This window comes from Tympanuchus pallidicinctus, unplaced genomic scaffold, assembly GCF_026119805.1.
Source record: "Tympanuchus pallidicinctus isolate F22 unplaced genomic scaffold, pur_lepc_1.0 scaffold1, whole genome shotgun sequence".
NCBI lineage: Eukaryota > Metazoa > Chordata > Aves > Galliformes > Phasianidae > Tympanuchus > Tympanuchus pallidicinctus.
In genome coordinates, this window is record NW_026294618.1 from 7,148,356 (window position 1) to 7,174,189 (window position 25,834).

At 40.5% G+C, this 25,834-nt stretch overlaps 1 protein-coding gene across 6 annotated transcripts in view; it reads right to left on the bottom strand.

Annotated features, from left to right (window-relative positions):
• Positions 1-25,834, bottom strand: part of KLHL29 (kelch like family member 29) — a 398,705-nt gene that overhangs the window by 122,552 nt on the left and 250,319 nt on the right. For 4 of the 6 annotated variants that reach the window (XM_052688213.1, XM_052688195.1, XM_052688177.1 and 1 more), the window contains 3 exons: positions 24,431-24,544; positions 16,731-16,872; positions 15,437-15,979 (listed from right to left, as the gene is read on the bottom strand). In XM_052688213.1, coding sequence (XP_052544173.1) covers positions 15,437-15,979; positions 16,731-16,872; positions 24,431-24,544 — 799 coding nt within the window. The remainder of the gene's footprint in view (positions 1-15,436; positions 15,980-16,730; positions 16,873-24,430; positions 24,545-25,834) is intronic. The other 2 variants (XM_052688205.1, XM_052688201.1) reach the window with 1 other exon arrangement.

A 25,834-nucleotide genomic window follows, 5' to 3' on the forward strand; every position in this document is an offset into this window, starting at 1 on the left:
GAGCATGTATATAAATGGAGATAAACAGTTTGAGATAATTTTATCTTTTTTTTTAAGCCAAAGCTATTCTTCCAATATAATTCCTAGTTTGGCAGTCTGGACACAATTATACCTGTTTACAAGCACTTTTATTTTTCTTATAATGAGAAGCTATGGTGGATTCACCATTACTGTAGGTGTTCAAGAACCATGGAAATGTGGCACTGAGGGACGTGGTCTGTGGGCATGGTGAGAATGGGGTGGCAGTTGCACATGATGAACATAGTAGCCTTTTCCTTAAAGATTCTACCATTACATGATCCTTCCAACTGCACAAATACAATTAATTCAGAATTCCTAGAGGACAAATTCTAAAATCCTTTTAAACATCCAGGTCCAATGATGGAAGAAGGGCATTTTTTCAATGCAGAGGCTGCAAAAGATCATCCAAGCTTTTACCTGAGCAGCAATAAAGCAAACAAACAGAATTCATTTCTGAGCCCTCTTTGTGTATGCTATCCATCTTCAAGACGCAATTTTTTTTCTGCAGCTGCACAAGGCTGTCTGGCTGCCCTTCCCAGACCAGGTTATAAATAAAGAGGGCCCCACTGCTGAAACAGGAGCGTGCTCATCTCATGCCTGCTCCATGTGAGGAATCTGCTGTGGCTTTTAGCTGGGATTTTGCTTTGGTGCTGACCTGATAAGGCTGCAATGAGGTGAAGACCACAAAAACGCAGTCATTTTAGGCTGGGACTTTACTTTGGCGTTGGATTCTGTCATGGTGTGTCTCAGTGGGCATGGTGGTGTCGGGCTGATGACTGGGCTAGATGGTATTAGAGGTCTTTTGCAACCTTGATGATTCTATTAAATGGCTGTGACTCAATGTGGGCAAGTTGAACCGGCTCTTTAAGGACACTGCTGACAAACTGCTGTCACCCTCTTGTAGTGCAAGCCTCAGTGTGCCTGCCCGTTGGTGCTCACCATCATGGTTTGCTTGTCTGTTTTTTGGGGGTACCTGCAGCATTTTGAACGTTCAAACTGGTCGTTTTCTTTACTTTCTGTCACCCTTCCAAAAAGCCAAACAGAAGAATAATCTAAAATCTGTCACATTACACAGAGGTTTGTAATCCAGCCTACATCTCCCAAAATACCTCACTGAACTGAAAACCTGCTTATGAGAAAAAAAATCCAAATGTTGGCACGGGAAAGTGTGAGAAAAAAGAGGGAGAGATGGAACTGTGTGCAGATAAGTCGTCTCTTAACAGTACAGCTGTCATTGCCTTTTTCTTCCCTACTTTATCCTGTCCTGTGGGCATGTGGGCTAATTAGCATGGCTCCTACAGGCCCACCACAGCATTACATAGGATTTATTACACACAACTCTTTGTTGAAAATTCTGCCTGCGAGGAAAGTCGCTGAATAAAAAAAAAATAAATTAGCAAAGTCACAACTTTGAAAGTCTAACTTGTGCTCTACTAGGAGCTAGCACCAGCTGTACAAGTCAATGAGAATTAACCTTCTCCCCTACCCCTTGGATATCCAGTAAACTCAGATTTGATCCGGATGTTCTGATTTCCACGCAGCTAAAATGCAATCAAATGCTTGATTTTGGGGGATAGATTTGCTTAAATTGTATTAATTCACAGGGATAAACACAATTAGTAGAGCTCATTAGCTTGCAAAATATAATTTATTTTCTTGAATATACCCATTTCCTTGGATGAAGAGCTCCATTAGCTTTATTATATTTGCAAAGTTTATATAAAAACCCAAACCATGGCAACAAAGAGAAAATTGGTACTACACAGTCACAGCAGTCACTTTCCATGTTAAATAAGTTTGGCGTTTATTTGTATTTAAATGAGAATATCTACCACTATCAAGACCAGGATATGGGGCAAGTACTTATACAGAATATAATTAAAACTAATTCAAGCAACAAATGTGGCCTGAAATTAAAACACCCCCTCCAAGTTCTTTAACTGAAAAATGACTCAGTGTTCTCCCTCAAAAACTCTGTTTATGATCACTTAATTATCATAACCAGCAATAGTAAAGGGACTCTTGCCATTTAGAGTCTCATAAGATGGGACTGCATTCAGGCACGTCTGGTTTGCTTAGTGCTGTGCTTTTTAATTTCACTGTAATATAAAGGCTAGAGAATGGAGAAAATGAATACATGGCAAAGTACCTGTCATTACTTGTATCATATCACCGAGGTATTCTATATGCACAATATGAAAGCGGTCGGTGCAATTTTCATACTGTTATCATTTTTGATATTACACTGTCTAAAAGCAGTGACACACAAAAGAAATGCTTTTATCATTTTCAATGTGGGAATGATACTAATTACATCATCTGTCATCATTATACAGCTAAACAAAACTTTTCTTTCGTAGAAAGCTGCCATTTAGCAAATTAACGGGTAATGACCCATAATATACAGAAGATTGAAATTTGGGAATTACATTCACATTAGTTTGTTTTCTGCTTTCCCCTCAATTTTATTCCCTGATACATCAAGAAAAAGGAGAGAGATGGAGAATTTCTCCAACTATCTAATTTGCCAATAGCCCTACTGTCCTTTTGGAAATTGGTGCAGGATCATCTTTGTCCATATCAATGTGCAGCTTAGTTCTACTTAATGATACAGACTGTCTGCCAAGCCAGTACAAGCCAGATGTTAGTATATTGATGCACAAAAAGAAAAAAAAAAAAGCAGCTGGGGCTAAATTTTCAAAATTAGACATGAAACAATGAGCCCACATTTGCTTGCAAATGACGGATGGGTGCTTGGAAAGGAGGTACAAGAACATGTGTTACCTCCTGATCAGGTTGTGTAAGATGAGGTGACATAAGATGGTGGGATGGTGGGAACATAAGGTGAGGGTTCAAGCAGGGTGAGCAGCCCTTCAAGGTCCTCTCTGCTGGCTGAACGTTTGTGCAGAAGAACAGTGCAATGAGCTGCACTGTGGGAAACATCTGAGTGCCACTATTTGAAACAGAGATCTGTGGGGATCACAAGAGGCATAAACCACTGAGGGTGGGGTGAAAAACCCATGCTTTTAAGCAAGAAGTTTTAATTTTCTTTGCATCTGATCATGCTATGCTTCTCAGCATAAGAGCAAACATAAAATGGATGCTAGTAGGTGGATGATAATACAGATTTCAGGTGCAATGTACTTACCACCAAAACAATGCTGCCAATATATCTCAATTCAAAGAGGCACATTTTAGCCAGATCTTTGCTCAGATGAAATCAATGTGGCCCAGTTCAGCTATTTCCTTTCATCATGCACAGGCTATGATGAGAGCATAATTAAAATTAAAGGGAACTGCCAGAGTGAATTAAGAATAAAAATAATGGCAATGACCAGTGAATTTGATATTAATTAGCCATGTCAGCAGACGTTTCAGTCATCAGAAGGTGCTTCAGATACTCAGTAAGAGTCATTGAGCATTTGGCCTTTAATTCCCATTGTCCACATCAGGATGTTTAAGACTTCTTCTCTCTTGCCTGTAAGATGATTTCGTGACTTAAGTGAAATTCTGAACTGAATGTATCTGTAAAGTAAAGAGAAGTTCTCAGTTCCAATTTATCATTGTTAAAGTGGATTAAAGGATTTTTTATTAGTAACACTTAAAGCTCACTTGTTCATGTACCTGGAGACTTCTGCCAGAGAAAGCCTTCCCCAGCTGACAGCCTGGCCAAATCAAAAGCTGAAAATGAGCATGTGATGAGTGCATTACACAGGCTGATGATGACCGTGATGAGCTGGGGATTAGTGAGGAAACCTTTGAGAAAAGACCAAGAGCTGGTGGAAGCAGTTACATGGCATTCTTTTTTCTGAGTCGTCACTGAGAAACCAAGCTCAAATATCTTGCGGGACACTGCACTACTGCAAGTGATGTCTCCTGAATGAGATATGTAGCCTTCTCACTTCTTAAGCCTCTCCGTATGCTGTTGTATATTGAACAGTGTAAGATGGCATGAGAAATTATGGGAGATAACAGTTTAAGTAGCATTTCAATGAACTAAATCAAAGCTGTTGGCAATATGTACCCAACTTAGCTTTAGCTATGCTAACAAAAAACAATGGCAGGTAATCTCCAGAAGTGGATTTCCATGGGTAGATGAGGAAAGTCAACTTGATCCCACAAGGACACTAGACTGTTCGCTTAGCTCACCTAGATCAACATGTTCTAGTATTAATGAAATGCAAAGGTATTAATTTTAGAAAACTTTTAAACCAGTGTGTCACAATGCCTACTTAAAACAAAAGCAGTAACACACATGAGTACTTAGTGATGTTGTACTTCTGACAGTGAAGCAGCGTTCACCCTGATGTATCTGTCTTCTGAGGCTCTTGATCCTTTTGCTGAAACTGAGGACGGGCTCAGGTTTTGATACTTAAATTCATGCACAATCAGGTTTGTGAGGTGTAAAAGCTTCTACATACGTGGAAACCAGGTCAATGCAGTCACCAGAGCTGAGCAGCCATGGGAGTAGGGTTCAGTAGCTGACAAACTGGCCTTGAGTGCTGTCCAACATGTTGTGAGACAGCCATAATGCCAAAAACCAGCCAGCACCCGTGGAAAAGCTGTGCCCTGCCAGAACTAGAGGAGTACTACAGGCTTAAGATAAATATGGCTCTAACTGTCCATGGTTAAGTGAATGAGTAACACTCTTACTTTCTAAATTCAAGGAAGTTAGGGAAGAAATCTCACCTAATAGACTTGATTGACAGTTAGTGCTCTTTAAAATAATACTTCAGTTTTTGAATATAAACAATGCTTCTTCCTCATTTTCTATCCACACAGTAACATTTAATGGTATCATCGTGTATTTTCTTTATTACTGTGGTCTTTTTTTTTTTATTTATTCCAAATTCTGTTGTGTATTTAAGATTTTAAATAAGTCTTTTCAGTTTCCCTTGTGAGGTAGGTTTCCTTGAACTCTTTTAGTTCTGAGTTCATGGCTGATAGACAGCTATGAACCTCACCAAACGCCATCTCATTTGTCATCCCTCCATACTTAAAATATTAATTTCAGTGTCTTGGCATAATTCCAGACTATGTAATTATAATCTAGATCCAGACCGGGTAATTATGATTTATATCTTAAAACTACCTCTCATTTCATTTGCATGCAACTTGTCTGCCACTTTTCTGTCCTAAACACAAAGTGTGGTCGCAGCTCTGCCCTAATGATGGCTCCATCTCATTGCCACATACAGCCATCTTAAAAATCCAACGTCACTGTCAGCGAGTTCGCCATGATAGGAACCAACCCATGTCACTAACTTATTAAACTGGTAAGATTTTGTTTTTCAAATAGGCTCCGTTTCTCAACTATTAAAACATATTTTGGTCTTTAGAATATGTCTTCTAAATATATTTTGATGCTATTTTCAGACACTTACATGGATTTGTGTTGCATAAATAGTAACTAATGCCTTTACTTTCCTCAAACAATTTTCTAGATTTCCAGTTCTTCTTTGCTTAACAAAAAGTAGAAAAAAGAAGATTCAGTCTCAGAAAATACCCAATCTTACTGAAATATCAAATTTATCACTGCATCATCCAAGAATCTGGGCAAAAAATATATGCTAAAATGACTTCTTGGCTTTGGTAAAATTCTTGATTAAGTTCACGCTTAAAGCCAAGTGGTGTTCTCAGCAAAACTTTATCACATTGCAAGTAAATTAAAGCACCTCTGACAGATAACACCTAGACTCACTTGCACAATTTGCCTATGCGGCAGTTTTGACAGGAAAAAAAAAAGTGAAATAGCGATGGCTTATCCAAAGGTGTTAGTGGCACTTCCAGGGAAGGGCTGTGGAACTGATTTAAGTTCTCAGAGAAGAAAATCTTGCTGGTGTAAGGCATTATCAGATTGTTCTTGCAATGTACGCCATTTCTTGTTACGAGTAGATTTGTCTGTCCTTGAATAGCTGATCCTTGGACAGGATGTCAAATTTGCTTTAACATTCTAGCAAGCAGAATACTTGTAGAACTGTATTATTCTGGAGCTGAAGGAACATGAGCTAGCTTTATGCAAATGAAAGAATATTCTTGGTGTTGCTTATCTTCAGTGCTATATGTCGATGGATAAATACCTGCATGTGTCCGAAACTACAATCACTAAAGTGATTCATGCTGGAGGTGCCTGCTCTCCACTCAGCTCAAGCTCTGAAATGCTCCTGCAATGTGCTTTTCTATGCGAATGCTCAATGTTGTTTCCAACTCAGAGCTCTAACTTCTACAGAAGTATAAAAAACCTTCGAAGAAGTGCACTACTCGTAAAACAGCATAAAGCAGTTTGGCCATGATGGGAGTATATCTAGCAGAAAAACATCTAAACCCCAGAAAATTCAGCCATCTAGAAAATTCACATCTGTAACAAAGTCTGCACAGCATGCAGGAAAAGGAAAACAGTAGAATTTCCTATTTCCTAGGTTACAGACAAGAGGAGGCTAGTGGCACTGCTCCTCCTTCTGTTTTCCACAGGATGGTGGTGTTTTGTTCCAAATGATCCTTGTTTTAAGAGTACCCTCAGCTTGGGAATGAAGAGAAACATTCAGCTCTTTACTCATGAGCAAAAGGTCATGCAGAGAAACTGGGCTTGATATTGGATTTGGATTTGCTACAAATCAGCCAAAATCAACAGGAGTGTCAGCCCATGATTCACTTCAGACTTCTATTCTAGACGATCTTGTGCTTTCACACCATCTTCCCTGTCATCACCCAAATACTTCACAGTGCAGACTGATGGACAAAACCATATTTTGTTTTCCTCTGAAACATCAGAGGAATCACAAAAAAAGCTTAATGTTCTCTTTAATCCTATGTTCTCCTTTTTTGATGTTGCAGTGTCACCAAGCAGATCTGTGCTAGGCAAACCCTCCAATTTCCATTTGAGCTCCTTTTGAAAAGAATACCTTAACTACGCATCCTGTACCTTGTCTAGCCAAATGCATTAGACTTAACTGTGTGAATAAATAGGTATATATATATATATATTTATATATATATACATATATTTGTGGATGCCCCATCTCTGGAGGCATTCAAGTCCAGGCTGGTGGGCAGCCTGGGATAGCAGAGCATCTCATCTGCAATCTCAAGCCACAGAAGGGTAAGAAAGGTTGCTATTTGGAAGTGTTTGCAGTTGCAAATCTACTCAGACTTTTTCTTAACCTAACATGAGACAGGATGATTTTTATTTAGAATGCAACAAGACAGAAATGATCCTTCATCCAGAGTTCAGCTGCTGCTCTGCTGAGGACAGCCAATTACGAAGAAAATGCTTTTCGTGTAGAGAAACCAAAATCTATCTGCAATTTAATAAATTCACTTGTCTTGAGAGCTGTGGAGCCCACAGCATAGCCCATATGAAGAACATATAAGCGTATACACAAATGCACAGTCTGGCTCCTGGTGGACCCAGCTTCTTCTGTTTGGATGGAGCATAGAACCCATCACCTCTGCTGATTTTCTGTGGTAGTTGTAACTTGACTTTCCAATGTTTAATTAATGACAGCAAAAGAAGTAGAAATATCTACTGTGAGAAGGAGGAAATCTTAACGGGAAGCTTGAAGAAAGGCCAGACTTGTGGAGAAAAGTGAATATTCAGGAAATGTGGCTCTGACATGGCTCCAGGTATATGAGGACAACATGAAAGGAAAAGGGGATGTGAGTCTGAAAGAAGAGATGAGAGTTGCATCCAAATGTGTGTCAGGAGTTGAACATCATAGAGGATCAAGAGAAGATGAGGCCAGAGAAATCAGAAAATGAACATAAGAGGTTACCAAGAGAGAACAGAAACTCCACAAATGTTTTGGAAGGTTGTACAGGGAATAACTTTCAGAACATCCAAATGCAGTTCCAGCTCTCAGCAAGTGCTTTTGGAACAGGATTTGAGTGGATGGATGGATGGATGGATAGATGGATGGATGGATGGATGGGGAATGAGAGAAGGGGAACACTTTAATTATATCACGGATTATTTTGGTTCATTAACTGTTCGGTTAGTACTCATAAAAAATTTCTGCTCATGTATTCTGCACTAAAATGGTGCCTAAAAAAAAGCCTAGATTTTGACACCTACTGGTCCTTGAGAAAATGCACTTTGTGAGTATAATGTTGTGCAAGGGAGAGAAACAGTAATTCAACAGAACTCAGCTATGCTTCCTCTCAGACCTACTTGGAATGCATTTAGTGGTCACTGTCAGGGACAAAACTGTATTTGTTAAGAAAGCACATTTTAAGCAAACCATGTATTAGAATTCTGGTGCAAAGAAACTGTATGCAGAGTTTCAAGATGTCTTCAAATGTATTATTGTCTAATTACCTAAAGGTTTCTGCAACTGATGACACAGAATTACTTAACAGAATAAAACCACAATAGCTCTCTTCTTTCAAGAATAGATGAACAGAAGTTGCAAATTTAGTGTTTATTTAAAAATAAAAAGTATCAAAATAAGCATAATGTAACAGATGAATGTTAAGAGCACTTTCAGACAGTTTAAATGCATTTTAGCAACCCTATACTTTTTTTTTTATTTTTAATAATAATAACCCTTGTAACAAATTGGTAGTGGTGAGAGGCTCCTGCTCCAGCTGAATCATGGAAGTCTCATGTCACTCACATACTGAGAACTGTCAATCAAAAGAGAATTCAGTGACCTTTATGCTGTGCATTTAGCAAGGTAATGTTCTAGGACTATTACAAATCCTCTTTGGTTCTTCAGTGCACTAAATCGCTGTCTGTAATGACCTGACCAGCAGTGGCATTAAAAGACAGGGCAAAACTTACTGAAAATACTCCATCTGAAACACAAAAAGGTGGAATGCATTTCAGCTTCACTCAGCTGATGGTTTAGATACCCTCACCAACTTTGCAATTCTTTTTCTGATGTTGGGAAATTGTAATTAATCTTGAAAAAAAATCTGAATTTAGAGGACCTGTTCAAGTAGTTTGTCTAGTTTTATTGCAGATGAACACTAAAACATGAGCCAGCAATATGCCCTTGTCACAAAGAAGGCTAACTATATCCTGGGTTGCATTAGGTCAAGTATTCAAGGCCAGTGTGTAAAAAGAATTGATCCTTCCTTCCTGCTCAGCACTGGTGAGACCACCAGTACTGTGTCCAGTTCAGAGCTCCCCAGTACAAGAGAGATATGGACTACCAGAGAGTGTCTTACGAAGGGCCATGAAAATGATCACAGGGCCTGAAACATCTCTCCTTAGTTTAGTCTGGAGAAGAGAAGGCTTTGGGGAGACCTCACTGTAGCACTCCAGTACTCGAGGGGAGCTTACAAGTGGGAGGGAGACTGACTTTTTACATGGATAGATAGTGACAAGGGGGAATGGCTTTAAAGGAAAAGAGGGGAGATTTAGGTTAGATGTTATGAAGAAATTCTTTACTTAGAGGGTGGTGAGGTGCTGGCACTGCTGCCCAGAGATGTGGATGCCCCATCCCTGGAAGTGTTCAAGGGCAGGTTGGATGGGGCCCTGGGCGGCCTGAGCTGATGCATGGCAACTGTACCCATGGCAGGGGAATTGCATCCTGATGATCTTAAGGGTTTCTTCAAACCTATGCTGTTCTATGATTCTATGAAGTGCTAAGAGAGAGAAGCCTAGAGAGGAGATGGCTCATGGGTGACCTAAACAATGCAAGTAAATACCTGAAGGGAGGGTGCATAGAAGACACAAGATGTTCCCCTGAACGCTAGGAAACACTTCCGTGCTGTGTAGGTCACAGAGCACTGGTACAGGTTGCTTAGAGAGGCTGTGGGGTCTCCTTGCTGGTGATCTCCAAAAGCTGTCTGGTCGTGGTGCTGGGCACCCTGCTCTGGGTGACTTTGAGGAGAGAGACCAGATGCACCCAGAAGCCCTTCCACCTCTGCCCTGCTATGACTGTGTGATTCTGTGATTCTGAATGAACAATCATTCACAGCAAATTGAGCCTACAAATGATCAGTAATGATTTGTATCTTGGTAATCTTCAGTCTACCCCAGAAAATTGAGACTGCCCTGAAGAAAACCCAGCTAGAAGCACCACGATGACAGACTTCCATGATAACCTAACTGATCTGCAAGAAATAAGACATAAAATGCACTATTATTTCTATCATAGACTTTTTTTGCCCACAACGACACGTATATATATATGTATACATATATACCTGTGCACAGATGTACGCTGTTCTGAAAGTAATGCCTCCTGTATATTTCCACAGAAACTGTAACAGAGACAAAGAGCACAAACAGCACTAATGCACCACCCATCACCTCACTGTGTTAAAATCCATGTTTGGTCTCCATAAACATGCAGCAAGTGTCAATGAACATCAACAGGTGGCATTTTTTCTGCATGGAGGAATTCAATTCCACAGTTACGCCTCATATGCACTTCCATCTCAGACGCCATTTTGTCAGTCTGCTCCTCTGCTGCTGTTCCACTGAATAGAATATTGGTGGGAAGGTTCAACCTCTAGTGTCATCCTACCAATATCTGCCTCTGATGTTGTGGGCCAACATAACAAAATAGGAGACATTAATTTTGGAGTAGGTCACGTAGTTTTATGTATTTAACTGTATCTAAGCTACCTATTTATCTATCTATATATATGGATACAAAAAGTAGGGCAGATTTTCCTAAGGTTACACAGACTGTGTGTTCTACTGCAAAGCCAAGAACTGAAACCAGACTTTCTAAAGTATTTATCACAACGCATTCTCTAATTAATGTTATTAGAATTCCAAATGCTACTCTGCTATGTACACCCACAGAACTGCTGGACAAGCTGAAGTTCTTTTTGAAAATTCAACCTTTTGTGAAAAAATAGTTGATGGTTATTGACAAATCGTTGTCGTCTGCATTGTTACTATCCACTGTTAAGGAAAGCAAATATTGTCTGAAGACTAATGAGAATTCCAAAGCAATAAAGTCAAGTGTGAAAAGTGCAATCAATAAGTCATGATGCAACAGTATTCGTTTGTAGTTTTGTTATCATTTAGTTCATGATATTTAGTGATGCTTGAAAAGGAAGTGTTAAGAAATTAGTGTTACAAGAATTAACATTCCAGTTTTATTTTTGATACCGTTATGTTTCTACAGTCATTACAGTATGAACGCTAATTAGAATCTGATTTTGTTTCCCACCAGTTAAGGACTGAAAATAAAAAAAATTATAGAAGAAAAAATATTATGGAAACAAATATCAGTGTTACCCACAAATTAAAACTCTCAATGCCCATGGCTAATTTTACACTGCAGGAGGATGTACTGCAATAAAATCCTGTTCTCCTTTTTTCCTTTTCCTTTTCCTTTTGTTTTTGTTTTCTCTCATGCTTCAAGGTATACTGAATTTATGAAGAAAGTATCTTTTTGAACATATAATAGATCTTAGAGTTCAAGCTAGACCATTTATATCTTACATACAGCTGGGCTATCCACTAGGGGGTGAGGTTTGGATTTACTACAAGTCTTGGAAATAAAGAATCATACTGCCTCATGAAAAAGTCAAGGACTAAATCTCAGCTACTCGTTTCTGCAGAAGAACCAATCTCTTCTAGCCCTTTATCACACATTAATTTTCCCCCATGTTGACTCAACTGGACTGGCAGGCAGATAGATGCTGCTCTTTGTTACTTCACCATGACATGGGGTACCTTGTGTTGGAAGCTGAATGGACAGAGCTTTTCTCACTTTGCCCTACAGGCATCTTGTGCAAGTGACAACTAGTGCTGGCACATCATGCAGCCTTAAGTTTGAAAAAATATTATGTTTGAATATTCTTTACAACTCTGTTTTCTAAAGAAAGCACATAAAATTTTGGCTATGTTAACTACAGTGGATCTTCACTAAGTATCTTCACAAAGGAATATCTTCAAAGAGGCAATTACAATCCAAGGCTGAGACATCTCAAAATCACTCTTAAATGCGTATAGTAAGAGATCCCATGCATTTCATGAGGCAGCTCTACACACCGTTAAAAGCAATAATTACTTTGAAACATTATTTATATCTCCAATAATGTGTCTGTTATATAAATCCACTAAATAAATGGACTGTGTAGCTAAACATTCATATTCAACATATTATAGAGGCAATAAAGAATCTCATTGTAGAATATCACCCATCCAGATGAAGAAGATACTCTAATTCGTGCAAATATTTTCTTGCAAGTACTTTCAATGGAATTAGGTGAGAATTAGCTCTGACACAGTGAAGAGAATGGCAAATCTGTCCTATATCATGGTTATTGGTATCAAAATACCCTATTTGCAGAGTTACAGAAATGACTCTCAGTCACGTAAGTGAGATCTCTTGACCTATTGCAAATAAGACACCATACTGGCCATGCCTTTAACTTTTGGCAACTTATTAATTTACTTTTATTTGGAAGCAACCAAATAAGAAACTTCATTCTGATTGAATACAGCATAATATGGCCCCAACAAACACAATGCTGGGAAATAATACACAAAATTTTATATCAGTTCCCAGACAAAGTCTAAAAATACAAGGAATCCTATCATATGAACCAGAAAGTGCTGCTCTTTCACTTAAGGGATAGTTGGGTAATTATTCAAAACTGGACTGTCAAGTTAAAAAATAATACAGAGTATCTCAGGATAATGAGAAAGACCTCAGGGCCATTAGCAGTGGCTCATAGTACATCAGTGGCCAAGACTCCCCAAGAAATACAGAGAATATTTAAATGAAACTAGCAGAGAATTAGTTTGAACTTGTATATTTGAACAGCTCAGCACTTATAGTATCCATTTCTTATAGTATCCATTTCTTCCTGGAGAGAAAGCTGTCTATCATGTAAGGCTGTGAAATCAGTGGAGCTTTAGCGACTGAAATCCCTAAGGCAGAAATTTAAACAACAACAACAACAACAACAACAAAAGAAAATTGAGTCACCTTTAAATCTATAGAGTTTATACTAAAAATCTGACACTAGCAGGGTTTCAAGCTGTAGTTAGACACCTAGGTGTCTTCCCTTTCCTGATTATCTCCATATCCTAAGACCATTCAAGAAGAAACTAAGTCTAACTTGTATCTTCTCTGACATTAGCTTTGACAAGAATAATTATAGGTTTGGAATCAAGGCCTTTCACGACTTAGGAGGAGATGACTTTTACTTTTTAAACTAAGTCCTGTTTATGAGACTTTTATTTATATGTGCTCATTACTTTATGTTTGTTTTTTAACTTCTACCAGGAATAACTCAAAAGATGATGGTCATAAATCCCTGGGAAAACAGCTGTCTAGCCTGCAATTTATAAGCTAAAGCATGGCTAATAAGTCAGCACTTGTCATGGCTTAGAAATATAGCTTGCTTCAATATTCTTATGAGCTTCTCCTAGGCGCAGAAGTTTCCAAACATAAGACCAGGGCTAGGTCTGATGTGCCCAACATATTCTTACAACTCTTCCTCACCTTAATGACACCTCGTTGGCTGACTGCTGCCTCTTACACTGTCAAGCAAAGCTCCATTTCCCAAGTATTTGGACAATTAGACCAGACTACGGTTTACAGCACTTTAAGCAAGAATGCTGATTAAGACTTTGCAAATCAAATATTAAAAGACTGATTCAATATTTTACAACCTTTTTACTCAGACTCTGAACTGAAGTTTACTTCACCTGCTAGCCAGAGATACGCTGAAGGTTAATTGATGTAGGAAGCGTAAATAGCAGCTAATGCTACTGGCCCAAAGTATGCAAGGCATTTAAGACTGTTCCTCACCTCAAGTGTGCAGTCACTGACACGCTCATTTGTCTCACTAGGTTAGCGTCACTAGGGCTCTAGATACGTGATCAAATTACCACAGTGAAAGTGGTTTAAGCTTATGTGTTTTTCCCTGTATTGTATATTTGCACGTCTCTGATGACACCAAGTAATCCTTTAAATTGTGCTAATTTGATCATGTATCCGAGTACCTAGTGCAATAAATTGGGATAGGTGGCTAAGAAAAGCGGAGATGATGCCTTCAGAAGACAAATAGCTTCCATGGAGAAAAGAGACATCCAGCAGCTCATTCTACTGGGGCTGGAGTATAAATCTCTGCCCTTTCTCCTTCTACAAAATCAAAGGTCTGAAACTTATAAACCTAAGCTGACAAATTGCTTTTGTGGATTTTGATTTCTTTTAAAGGGAAAGAATTAGCAAAACTCTTAAAAAGCAGCTGTTAGTGATTTTTTGATTACCTGCCTGCACTTGCACCACTTAAAGCCCATCTAGATCTTAAAGAGAAGAAAAATTCAGAAGATCATCACCTTGCAGGTGTTTGGGGCTCAAACTTACCACCTTACAACCTCACAAGCGGTCCAAATATTTCACTTGAGAAAAGTACTCCGAGTTTTTAACCTTAGCTCCTTTTCAAGAGACATTCGGTATGGGTTTGCACATACCAAAGTATAATTTAAGTAATGAGCAGGAAGAGTTATTGGAGTAATCATTTTTAATAGAGATTCCTTGTCTTTAATACAGAGCTACACAACAGAACTTAATAGCTTGTGGCAAGTAAATAATTTACCCACGGATTGGGTCTGAATACAAATGTATACATAAAATATCACAGACTTAATGAAGCCTTTGGGGTGGCTTTTTGGAAATCAATTTAATTGATTTTGGTGATAGGCCTGCATTTATATTTTCGTAAGCTACATTTTACTTTACTGTCACATGTGACACAGTCATGATTTTTTTGGGGGGGAGGAAGGGGGGGCGGGCAGGGCAAACTCCACAAACGAAATTAGAAACTGAGTGCACAGAGAGTAATTTTTAAAGTGTCTAGGGTAAGACACTCGGAAATAACACTCCACCGTGACCCAACAACGTGCCTCATTTAGAAAGCACTTATCTGAAAAGGTCAACCTTTCAAGAATGCTCATGACAATTCACGTTTTTTTTTGTAGCATTTGAGCCCGATGAAGCTGGTAATGATGAGTTTTACCCTTATGCTGTACGCTTTGGGTTGCTCAGTGTCAGTCAAGAGGTTTGCCTGCACTTGGTTTGGGCTCTTATTGGAGGGAGGAAGAAGGCAATGGCTGAAGAAGCCCAGCGACGTGTCTAACACACAATTGAGGCCAAGAGGACAGCGGTCTGACGTAAACACAGGCACTTTTAAAGGAGAGGGACGACGGTTGCCTAATGTGCCTCGAGACTGGGAGCACCAGCTTATGTGATGGACCTTGAAAGCTGTTTTTGCCTACAAAAGACACCCGCAGTTCGTCCTCGCCTTTCTAAAGCACCGCTTTTCGTCGTCATTAATTCATCAAAGCTATGCATTAAAGAAAAGCCATGGGACAGACGCCAGAGCTGGGCCAGCAGGCCCGAGGAGAGCAGCGGGGAGGTCTATGCGGCTGCTATCCTGAGCCCGCCTCCCTCCGTGCCCTCGCGCCCCGCAGGGCCAACTCGGCCCACCTTACCTTTGGGGTGCCAGGGGTCCGTGAACTCGTACTTCCCCACGCCGATTGTCCGCAGCATCTGCACCCCGTTCGTGTTGTCCGGCCCCGCCGCTGCGTTGGGGGGCATTGGGGCGGCCACCTGCCCATTGGTGGCGGGTGCGTTGCTGGGCAAAGCGGCGGAGGGCAGAGCTGGAGGCGGCGGCGGCAGCATGGGGCAGGCCAGGTGGCCGTTTCCCACCACCCCGGGGCTCGGGTGGGCTACCGGCCCCACGCCGCTCATGGAGGACATGCTGAGGGGCTGGCTGTTGGTGTACAAGGGCTGGCTCTGGAGGTTGACCACCATGTTGCTGAGGGGCTGGGAGGGCTGCGGCTGGAGCTGGTAGTGGGCCGGCATCAGTGGGAGCTGGGGAGTGACGTGCGGAGGGAGGGAAGGCGTGACGCCGATGACGGGGGCCTGGACGTTCGCGGCCGGGCTGAAGGTGGGCGGCTGCGTCATCCCGTAGGAGTGTGTGATGAGGGCGGGCTGGCTGCCGGCTGCCACCGTGGTGACCCAGGGAGCTGCACCTGTGGCACGAAGGAAGGTGGGCAATGGCGGTGGGCTGGCACCGGGGGACAGGTACAAAACCACCCCGGGCCTCCCGCTGTACCACCGCGTTTGCACAAGTCACCACCGAGCCACGCTCTTATCCTTCACAGTATCTAAAGTGGCTCAATACCTGGAGCTATTCCAACCCAGTAAGTGCATAAAATTGCTACAGTGATGTGAGTGCAATTGTTAAAATACTCATCAGGTGACATGCAGCGTGTTTACGGTTTTATGTGTTTTGCGCTTTATGCAGCTTAAGCACATGCTTCCAAGAAAATTAACCTCTTTCCCCACCGTGCTTTCGTGGCTCCCTGACAAACACTCTGTGTGTATAATAATGGTGCTCCAGCCACTACAAAGAGATTGTAATTAGGCGTCTGGCAAAGTAGCACAATGTATGATATATGTCTGGAAGCTGGAAATCATTTCAGGTAGTTCTGGACATAAAAGAGGTCTTAAAGTATTACAGAGTGCCTTTTCCTCCAGTGAAGGCAGAGAAGGAGGGGGAAAAAAAACACTTTAATGAACTTGCAGGCATCTTAATACGTTTATATTAGTCTCAGCATAGAAGAAACTTGAGGGGTCTTTACAATGAGAGAAAAACCCTGCTGAAGAATACAGAAAGGGCTCACAATGAAGTCTAATTTACAGAGGTAAATGGAGATAGTGCATTGAATTTGCTTTGAATGATTTTCCCTTGTAGAATTACAAATAAGATTACAAACATACCTGGGTTTTCATTCTCCCTCATCTGTTTAGATGGTGGCTCATCAGTGTCCCAAGGTGTAGACTGATTGATGGGTGTCTGTCCCCACCTAACGCTAGTTGCAAGTCCTTGAGGCTGATTTTCAGTCTTGGAAATGCAAGGTGTCTACCAAAGAGAGAAAGAAAATAGAGAATAAAAATGGTAAGAATATTTGGAATAATTACCATTCTGAATATCTACTAGCTTGTTTGTTTGTTACAGTCCAAGAGGATATTTTTAAGTCTATAAATATCATTTTACTCTAGGCTTACATGGCATGTCTGTATGGATAAAAGAATGTATTTGTCAAAATTATTTCTGGAAATTCAACTGAGCCACCATTAAAAAAAAAAAATTACAAAAACTACCATTTTTAGAAGTAAGGGTTTCTTTGGCCTTGAAAATAAATAAAAAAGATTTATGCTAATATCCATTCAGACAGCCATAGCTAACACAAAATGGGACAATCTTCTGTTTGCTCAGTCTCTTTCAAAAATGGTGAGTTTTGCTTAGCAGAAGGCAGGAAAAGAGCGACTTGTTTACAACTGTAGGACAAATTACTGTAGAACAGTAAAGAGAAGTCTTAGTATTTACTGTCTGTCAACCCCTAAAATTGAATGTCAATAAAAAAAAAAAAAAAAAGCAGCATAACAGCCATTGGCTGCTAAAGTGGCTGTGCTGGCAGTTCTTCAGAGATGTTAAAATAACTGTAAAGTAGGGGAAGGACTGGGGCTGACTAATCATCAAGGGAGATGTGATCTGAAAGAGATTTGTAGATAAAGAAACGATCACGTGGATTGAAATGCTCAGCCAGAACTCCTGTGGTTTCAGGAGTTCTTCTCAAACAATCATGCCTTTGCTGAGAAAAAGTCTGTAGAAAACGAGGGGGCTCTAACAGGTCTCATTTATTTAACTTGGCAGTGTATTTCATTGCCAGAAGATTAAAAGTTTTTTTGTTTGTTTTTACTGGTGTCGGAACTTCTAAACCAAGAAAGCGGAACCAGCTGCCTATTCCTGAATGAGTATTGAGGCCATGAAGCCATAAAGAATAGGAGACTAGTCTGAGTGATCGCTTGTTTGCCTTACATCTGGGAAGTAATTTAGCTCTGAGACGGAGCTACAGAGGCTCCATAAACACCCTGGGTCATGCTATACCAATGAAATCTCTGTCAACACCACTGACTTTTTTCTCCCCATCATCAGTACCTCAATCACTCCATGAAAAAAATTCATTAACAGACCCATTTCTGCCCTCTGCAAAATACTACAACGCCTTTCCCAAGTTCATCTGTCATTCCTCGCTCCTTTAAATCCCAGCTCCTCCCTTCTGCCCCCGCTCCAACTCTCTCTCCTTCATCCAGGTGCCTCCATCACCTTTTATCACTCATTCCTGTTGCCACCTGAGATTTGTTCTCCCTGGGCGATGGCAGTCAGGAGGCCTGGATGCTGATCTTGACGGCAGACAGAGGCTTTGCTATGCTGCTGTCTTTGCTGCCAAAGGCCATGATAGAAATATATCCCCATAGAAATGCTGTATTTTGTTAAATGCAGATGGTCGTGGGAAATGTGGTTCTTAATATCTTTTTTCCTAAGGAATCCTGAAATGAGAATTTTATTATTGTGCCCAAATGAATACTTCTTCTTTCTTTTCTTTTGTAAGATGCATCCATTTTCCATCTTTTTCTTTTTTAACATCTCCATTTTTTTTTTTCCTACTCCATTGGTGCCAATGATGATGATATCCAGGTTTTAGATTCACGTTTCCTTCTGCCCCCAGCCTTTTTCTATTCTATTCTTAACTTTTCAAGCCTAGAACTTCTGCAGTTGAAGTAAAAATGACAATCAGCAAAGGCAAAAACAGAGAAGCAAGAGCTTTAAGATTCATGGTGTTGTATTCAGTGGCAACGAAAGGGCAGGAGGGGAAGAAATAAATCTCAATTTGAAATGCTTTCTGTTTATAAATTGTCCCTAGAAAAAGCTCAATCTGAATATCTTTAGTTTTTGCATAGTACAAAGTCTTTGACAGAGGAGGAAATAATACTGCTGGTGCTCTTCATGCTTTACCAGTACAGTTGGCAGCATCGCTGTGGATGCAGCTGAACTGTTTAACGGGGGCTAAAGCGCTCTGCAATAGAACAAAGAAAAAAAGAAAAAACACCACCTCCATTCTCTGCCAAACCACTGTTATTTGTCTAAAGAAAAGCTTTGAAACAGTAAGTGCAATATTGAGAAATGGACATTTTTATGAACCAACGAAGGGCAGGGGAATTCAGAACTCCAACCATGCCCCATGTATGCCAGATTCCACATGCAGTATTTATGTGCTGCGCTTCTTTGTTACAGGAACTGGGCCTTATAAGTGGGTCTGTCATACATTCTTGGTATTGTAAGGTGTGCAGAATCTTGTGTAACTTCTGTTACAAACTCATACTGCTTTAAAACACTGTCAGTATCAAATAAGACCTTAAATAATCCAGAATCGTTTATGGATATTTTCACTAAACATGCTTACAAATCCTGCTTTTTAGAGGCCCCTTGGACTTACAACCACAAACACAGCACATAGTTTTTAAACTGTACTCCTGAACTGGTTTGTATTGGCTCAAAAAGCGTTAGGCATCAGTTGGTAAGAAATCACAACGCACATTAACAAAGAACAGTTTAGAGAATAACAAAGGTAGAAATAGAAGCACAGCTTACCACATTTCTTTCTTTCATATACATACATATCTGGTCTCTGATCTAATTTCTTCATTATTTTTCTTAATACATAAAAGGTTACTTTACAAGTGCTACATCTCTCTGATCCAATTGCAGCAATTACTAATTTGCATATTTGGAAAGAGAAACAATTTCCAGCATCATCAAACAGAGGAACTTTATGTCCATGCGCTCAGACACATGACAGCACTCTATTTGATGCTTTTAATGTACAACACAAATGACCAAAAAATGGCCTGTATTATGCCAGTCGTGCTGGGGGAAGAGATGTGTTCCATTAGTGATCTGCAGACTTCACAGAAACTAATTGTACTATGTTACACTTTTATCTTTAGCTTTCATGTCAGATGCTTGTTTGAATTAAACAAGAAACACATGAAAAAAAAAAAAAAAAAAAGAAATGCATTACAAAATCTACTGGGCATACATTTTAAAATACTGCCAAATGTCTATTTACATGAATAGACAAGAAGGTTTCTGAAAGGTCTGGCGAAGCCTGGCTAGTCAATGGCAGCACTATTTCGTAGCCTGAACTTCAAGGTGGACTACAAAGATTACTAAATGAATTATCAGCATTTCTGTGCAGCCCTAACATATTCCATCTGTGCTCTTTGTCACGAGTAAAGTACCCTGAATCCAAATTTGAGGATTTCTTTCACTCTTTTGTTTGAAATGACCATTAAGAACAAACACAAATTTTCAGTGAAAGCCTGTATTTCACCTCATGCCTGCCACTTTGAACTGCAGCAGTAACAATGACACATTTCTACAGCAGAGTTTTGAAGAACTGAGCTAGCTTACGTTTAAAGTTTTTCAACACTTTTCCACTTGACATTCAACTAAAACAGCAATTAGAAGTAGAATTTCTTGTGGTCGTGCTCTGTTCTTCCAATTCTATCATAAAACCATAGAACAGTTTGTGTTGGAAGGGACCTTTAAGCTCAGGTAGTTCCAACCCCTGCTGTAGGCAGGGACACCTCCCTCCAGCCCAGGTTGCTCACAGCCCCATCCAGCCTAGCCTGGAATGCTTCCATGGAGGGGCATCCACAGCCTCTCTGGGCAAGATGTTCAGTGTCTCACCATCCTCACATTAAGAATTTCTCCCTAATATCCACTCTAATCTACCCATTTCCCCTCATCCTGTCACTACCTGTCCTTATAAAAAGCCCCTCTCCTGCTTTCCTGTAGGCTCTCTTGGTACAGGTGACTTTAAAAAGCACAATTTTCTTGCTTCGTTTTCTAAAATTCACATTTTGACCTCATTCCTTTATCTTGCCCCACTTTAAGGCAACTTTTTTTGTCACCACACAGCTCTCCCTAAGTAAGATCCTCTCTGCTGACATCCCAGACAAGAGTTCTCCTTGAGATCTGCCATTAACGTTGTACAAGGTGACTAATGAAGGGGACACACATACAGCCAAATGCAACCAATTGGCTGAACAAATGTAAATAAAAATTTCATGCTCTTATGAAAGCAGATTTTTCCTATCCACTTGAAAACATAATTAATTTACCTGAGGTCAGCCCCTTTAAGTTACTAATCAACCACTAAGCATTACAGTAGCATTTCAAAATAATTCAAAAGACTCTTCTCTACTGAAAAGGACATCCTGCATTAAAATCGTTGTGATGCTGTTCTGCATGGAGTAAAACATCCCACGTTTAAAAATGACAAACAGTACAGAACGCTGAATTGGTGCACAAATTTTCCAAGTGTACTGAAACCCTCATCAGAAGGATTTCATCTGAGTATTTATTATTCTCCACAAATCAGCCAATTCAGACTTCTGCAGTCAACATAAATACAAAAGCTGATGAGTAGCTTAGAGCCAAACCCAGTAAATACAGCAACACTTATGATCTGTTGTTCCAGCCATGTTCTACATCTTCCATTTGAGAGATTACGGCACAGAAGGTAAATGACTGCAACTCAGGCAATAATTGAAAAGTTTTATGATGGATAATAAGTCTTTCACCACACATCTTCTGTTCCCGTCCAACAGAGATGAATTACTACCATGATCCCCATGAAGTTGAGCTTGGTATGAAGGGACATTAGGAGAGTCCCAGACAGGATATTCTTCCGTGACATTTGGCAAGGACAGTGTGATTATTGTCATCTAGAGATGAAGAAGCCTTCAGGGCTGAGTTGAATTAGCCCAGAGAGGTGCAATCCAGAGATCTGCATTTCCCAAAGCTTGGGGAGCCCCAGCACACCATATGCACTCTGTTATCTGCTAGGCAGATTCACCGCATGCAATGGCTCCACAGACTTGTTGGTGAGTTTCAAAGGAAGGAAGCATGTGGTGCAAAGCCCTGCTCTCCTGATGGGGTGTTTGCCATAGTGCAGAACTCATCCTTCTGCTCACCTCTGGCTTAAACTTTACAGAGGCAATGTTACATCCTTCGAAGACATACAAGAACAATATGAAGCTAGGATTAGCTGGACTCTCTGAAACAAAACTGGAATTCCATATATCAAGCTTTATGCATAACAAACAACAACAAAAAAGCCACCTTGGCAGTAGCAGTCTCCCAGTTTCAAGGATATTAACTGCAGTACAGATGTGCAGGCAAAACGGAGCAAGGTGGAACAATTTCAGAGTAACTTGAGACTAACAAAGACAAGTTGCCAGGTTGCTGAAATTTTTTTTTTAGCTCTAACAGTCATAAACTATGGCCCATAGGCAACAGTAATTGGTGTACATCTGGTCCACTGAACCTTATTAAATTAAAACATTAAAAGCGTTCAGATTCACAGGGCTTTACACAACATCCACAAGAAAGTTCACAAGTTCACAGCAATCAGCTGGTGCTAAAGATTGGGAATTTGTGATCCAGTCTATTCTGTATCAGTCTACATGGTTAACATTAGTTGGTCAGTAGGCATAGTCACAGCTACATCTGCCAGTGAGTCCAAATCTTTACAGAAGCTGTCTCCTTTGATGAAGTAAGACCTAAACTTTTACTGAGACCTTTACGTCAATGGAAATGTAAAACCTACCGCGCTCCTACCAGCGTTGCAGAGTGAATCAGCTGAATTTAAAAACCAACCCAACAACAACCAAAAGGCTGATTAAGTCCTCCCCAGTCTCAACGACACAAAACACTTCCTGGGAGGTCTTTATAAACACATCTGAGCAATTTCCCCAAAGGCTTGTAAAACTCCTGACATATATCCTGTTACAGCTCAGAGTGCTAAGACCTATTCAAGCAGTTTCATGAGCAAAAAAGAACTAATCTGGATAGAGGGATCTTATTTATGGTTCCCAGCAACCAAAATTATTTTACTAAGGCCTTCATTTAAAGTGATGGATAAGAAGTAGCGATTCTCTGTTCCAATTATCCAAAAGAGATTGGGAATGGCAGCTTAATACTAAGATAATGTATCCAATATGCAACACACTCTATTTTCTCTCCCCACTGAAAATAAAAAGACTAACACACACACACACATGCGTAGTAGCAAACACTCCCTCCCACAGATTCAGGTTTTATAGCCTGTCATGGACAAAAGCAACTTCAATTTAATGAGGGAATTCCTTTTAAAGTTGTTAGCTATGCCTCACTCTAACAAGTAATGACTGGTGACCTGGTTGGGTTTTAAACCTGAACATGTCTGGTGCTCTAAAAAGCTCAGTGGCTTCTGCACCACAGTGTTTATGGTCTCATTTAGTAGTTTGTATTACTAAACTCTGTATGAAACAGGTACTCTCTATGTGCATGAGGCACACATGTACAAGTTAAACCACAATGGGGTAGATCTCTGACTGGGGTATATTCCTATACTGCACTGGGAAGGATCACAGGCGTAGTTTTGAGTCCAGCCCATGGCCAAAGTAGCTGTTAAGGATATACGCAGCAATATCCACCCAATACAAGTCACGGGGCTGGGCGACAGAAAGAAAACTGTTGTGTTAAGAGAGGGATGTACTGTAATAGATAGAAAACCTAAGGGAAATGGACAGACCGGTAAGCAAGAGAAACCGAACGAGCTGTCCTGCAGTAAAACCTTATTCAAGAACTTGCTCATGGGTGGAGAGGAGAACTCATCTACCTTACAGTTCCCATTACCAGGCAATTCTACCATGACACAGCTTTGTTTTTCTCTTTTGAAAGCTAATGTGGGAGCGGTGAGAAGGAGGATAATAAAGTTAACTCATAGAAAAAATGTTGTTACCCTGCAGAGAAGACAAAAGAAATCTTAGTTTCCTTTCGAGCTGGAAGCATCATTCAGTATTGCCATCCTAACCAGCATCCAGCGAAGACCAAATGGGCAGTGCGAGCTATGGAACAGCCTCCAGGCAAGACACATCGCTTAGCAGCAGGGTGCTGGCTACATCAATTCCCTTCTTCAGAGGATTTAAACACAACCTCAACCTTGAGATTAATGACAAGTGCTTGAAGAAACATCCAAGTGCAGTCAGGTCCACGTCTCACACAGGCAGAACTCTGATCCCAGCTCTGAGTAGCGGGGCTTCTCACTGCAGTTTGCGAGCTGCTGAGGCAAGACGTACTGGCACATCCAGCATCTTCACCCTCCCCTCCCCCACACATCAACCACATAATTCCTGGACTAAGCATTTTTGCCATTTCATTCATGTTATGCTATGGTTACCTTCCTAAATAGGGCTGATGGCCAAATTCCAAAGCTCTAACAATGCAATGAAAGATAACTCCATGCCAGGTATGGGTCTGCTGCTGCTGTCTTGGTAATCCTCTTGCACGTGGGTTTGGGGAGGCAAGAGGATGGATAAGATTATCGAAAAGGAGGGAAAAAATGGGATAGAAGAAAGCTGTGAACTGACCATAATGCTATCTTTTTGGTGGCTGCAGTGCCCAGGACAACCATCGCTCTCCCACCAGTTAGGTGCCGGGAATGAATTTAAAGAAAAAGTGCTTCATAAATGGCAGTTGGCATTCTGTCTTGGCAAATCTCACCAGCAGAAGGTCAGGTACTCACCCAGCTGCCTTCGTTTCTCAGCGAGAACATCAGAGACCGGAGCTGAGGTATGGAACCGAGGTCCCGGCTGCGACACTTGCTGCTCCAGGACACCAAGGACATCAGCGCACGACACTGGGTTCGAGCACAGAAGCCCCACTTTAGCCTGAGCTGAACCTCCTCTGCTAACACGGTCGGCATGCAGATCAACCCCAAATCAGTGCGAAACTACAAACGTAAAAGCATCTCACAACGGAGAAAAAATGCGTGACATCAGGAACAATTCAGCAGCACGTACTACAGAGAACATGCACTACGCAACGCAAGGTCCTGCAGGGATCCTATGGCAGAGGCAGATAAATCCAGTTCATCATAAGTGCTTTTTGTCAGAGGGCAAAAGGAAACATGGGTAATAATGGAATAAGTGCTTGTCAGACCAGAATCCCAAGGGCGTACAAAGGATGTAACCCTTGTGTGCTAGCAAAGCTACTTGAGAATGACCTAATGGCAGATCGCTTGAAAACTAAACATTTATCTTGCATGCAAATGCTGGCCATTGATAGGGTCAGAAGTCACACTCCTTGTGGTGTTTTTGTCCCAAATTTCCCATGCATTTCATTCTGTTATCTAAACAGGACTCTCAGTTTCTTTCTGGATCGGGGCCTAAAGCATTAGGAATAAAAAAAGGAATATTAAAAAAAAAAAACAAAAGCGATGTCACTTTGGGCTCCAATCCCTTCATTAAGATACTTCTATACAAGTCCCCTTTTGCTGCATTGGATGCTGACATTTTACATTCAAGTCCTGTGAATTCAGTGCTTCAATTGTAGTACACACTCCTTGGCAGGAAAGTGCATGTTCTCTGCCTACACAGCAGGCACATTAAGAAAAAACAAAACAAAACAAAAAAAGAAAACCCAGATAAGCCTGTGACTGTTGAACAGTGCTGCACGATATTACTGATTTATTAACTTGGCTTGATCAATAAGGCTATCATCAAGGGCACATTTAGTTTGCACATAAATTTCACTTTCTAACAAGCACTTCTGCGTGCTCACTTTGGTTTCCATAATCTGATCCAGGTCTCAGGAAGCCTTCTTTAAGGGAGAACAGAGAATTCTTTTTCTAAAAAAAGGATCAAAGTACACTCAGTTGTCTCTCAAACAAAAGGACAGTCAGTACTGTAGGAACAGCATGCTTACCTTTCCCAGCAAAAAGAAAAATAAGCTTATAGGTCCAAATTTATCGCTGCCATAAGTTCATCAACATCAATTGAGCTATTAAATGTGGCTGAATCTGGCTCATAGCAATTTAAAAACCTCAACTTTCTTTGAGAGTCTTCCATCAGTAAGATGCTAATTTAATGCATAATTTAAAATCCGCTGTCCTTTAACATTTTTACAGCATTTGTAAATAATTTAGAAA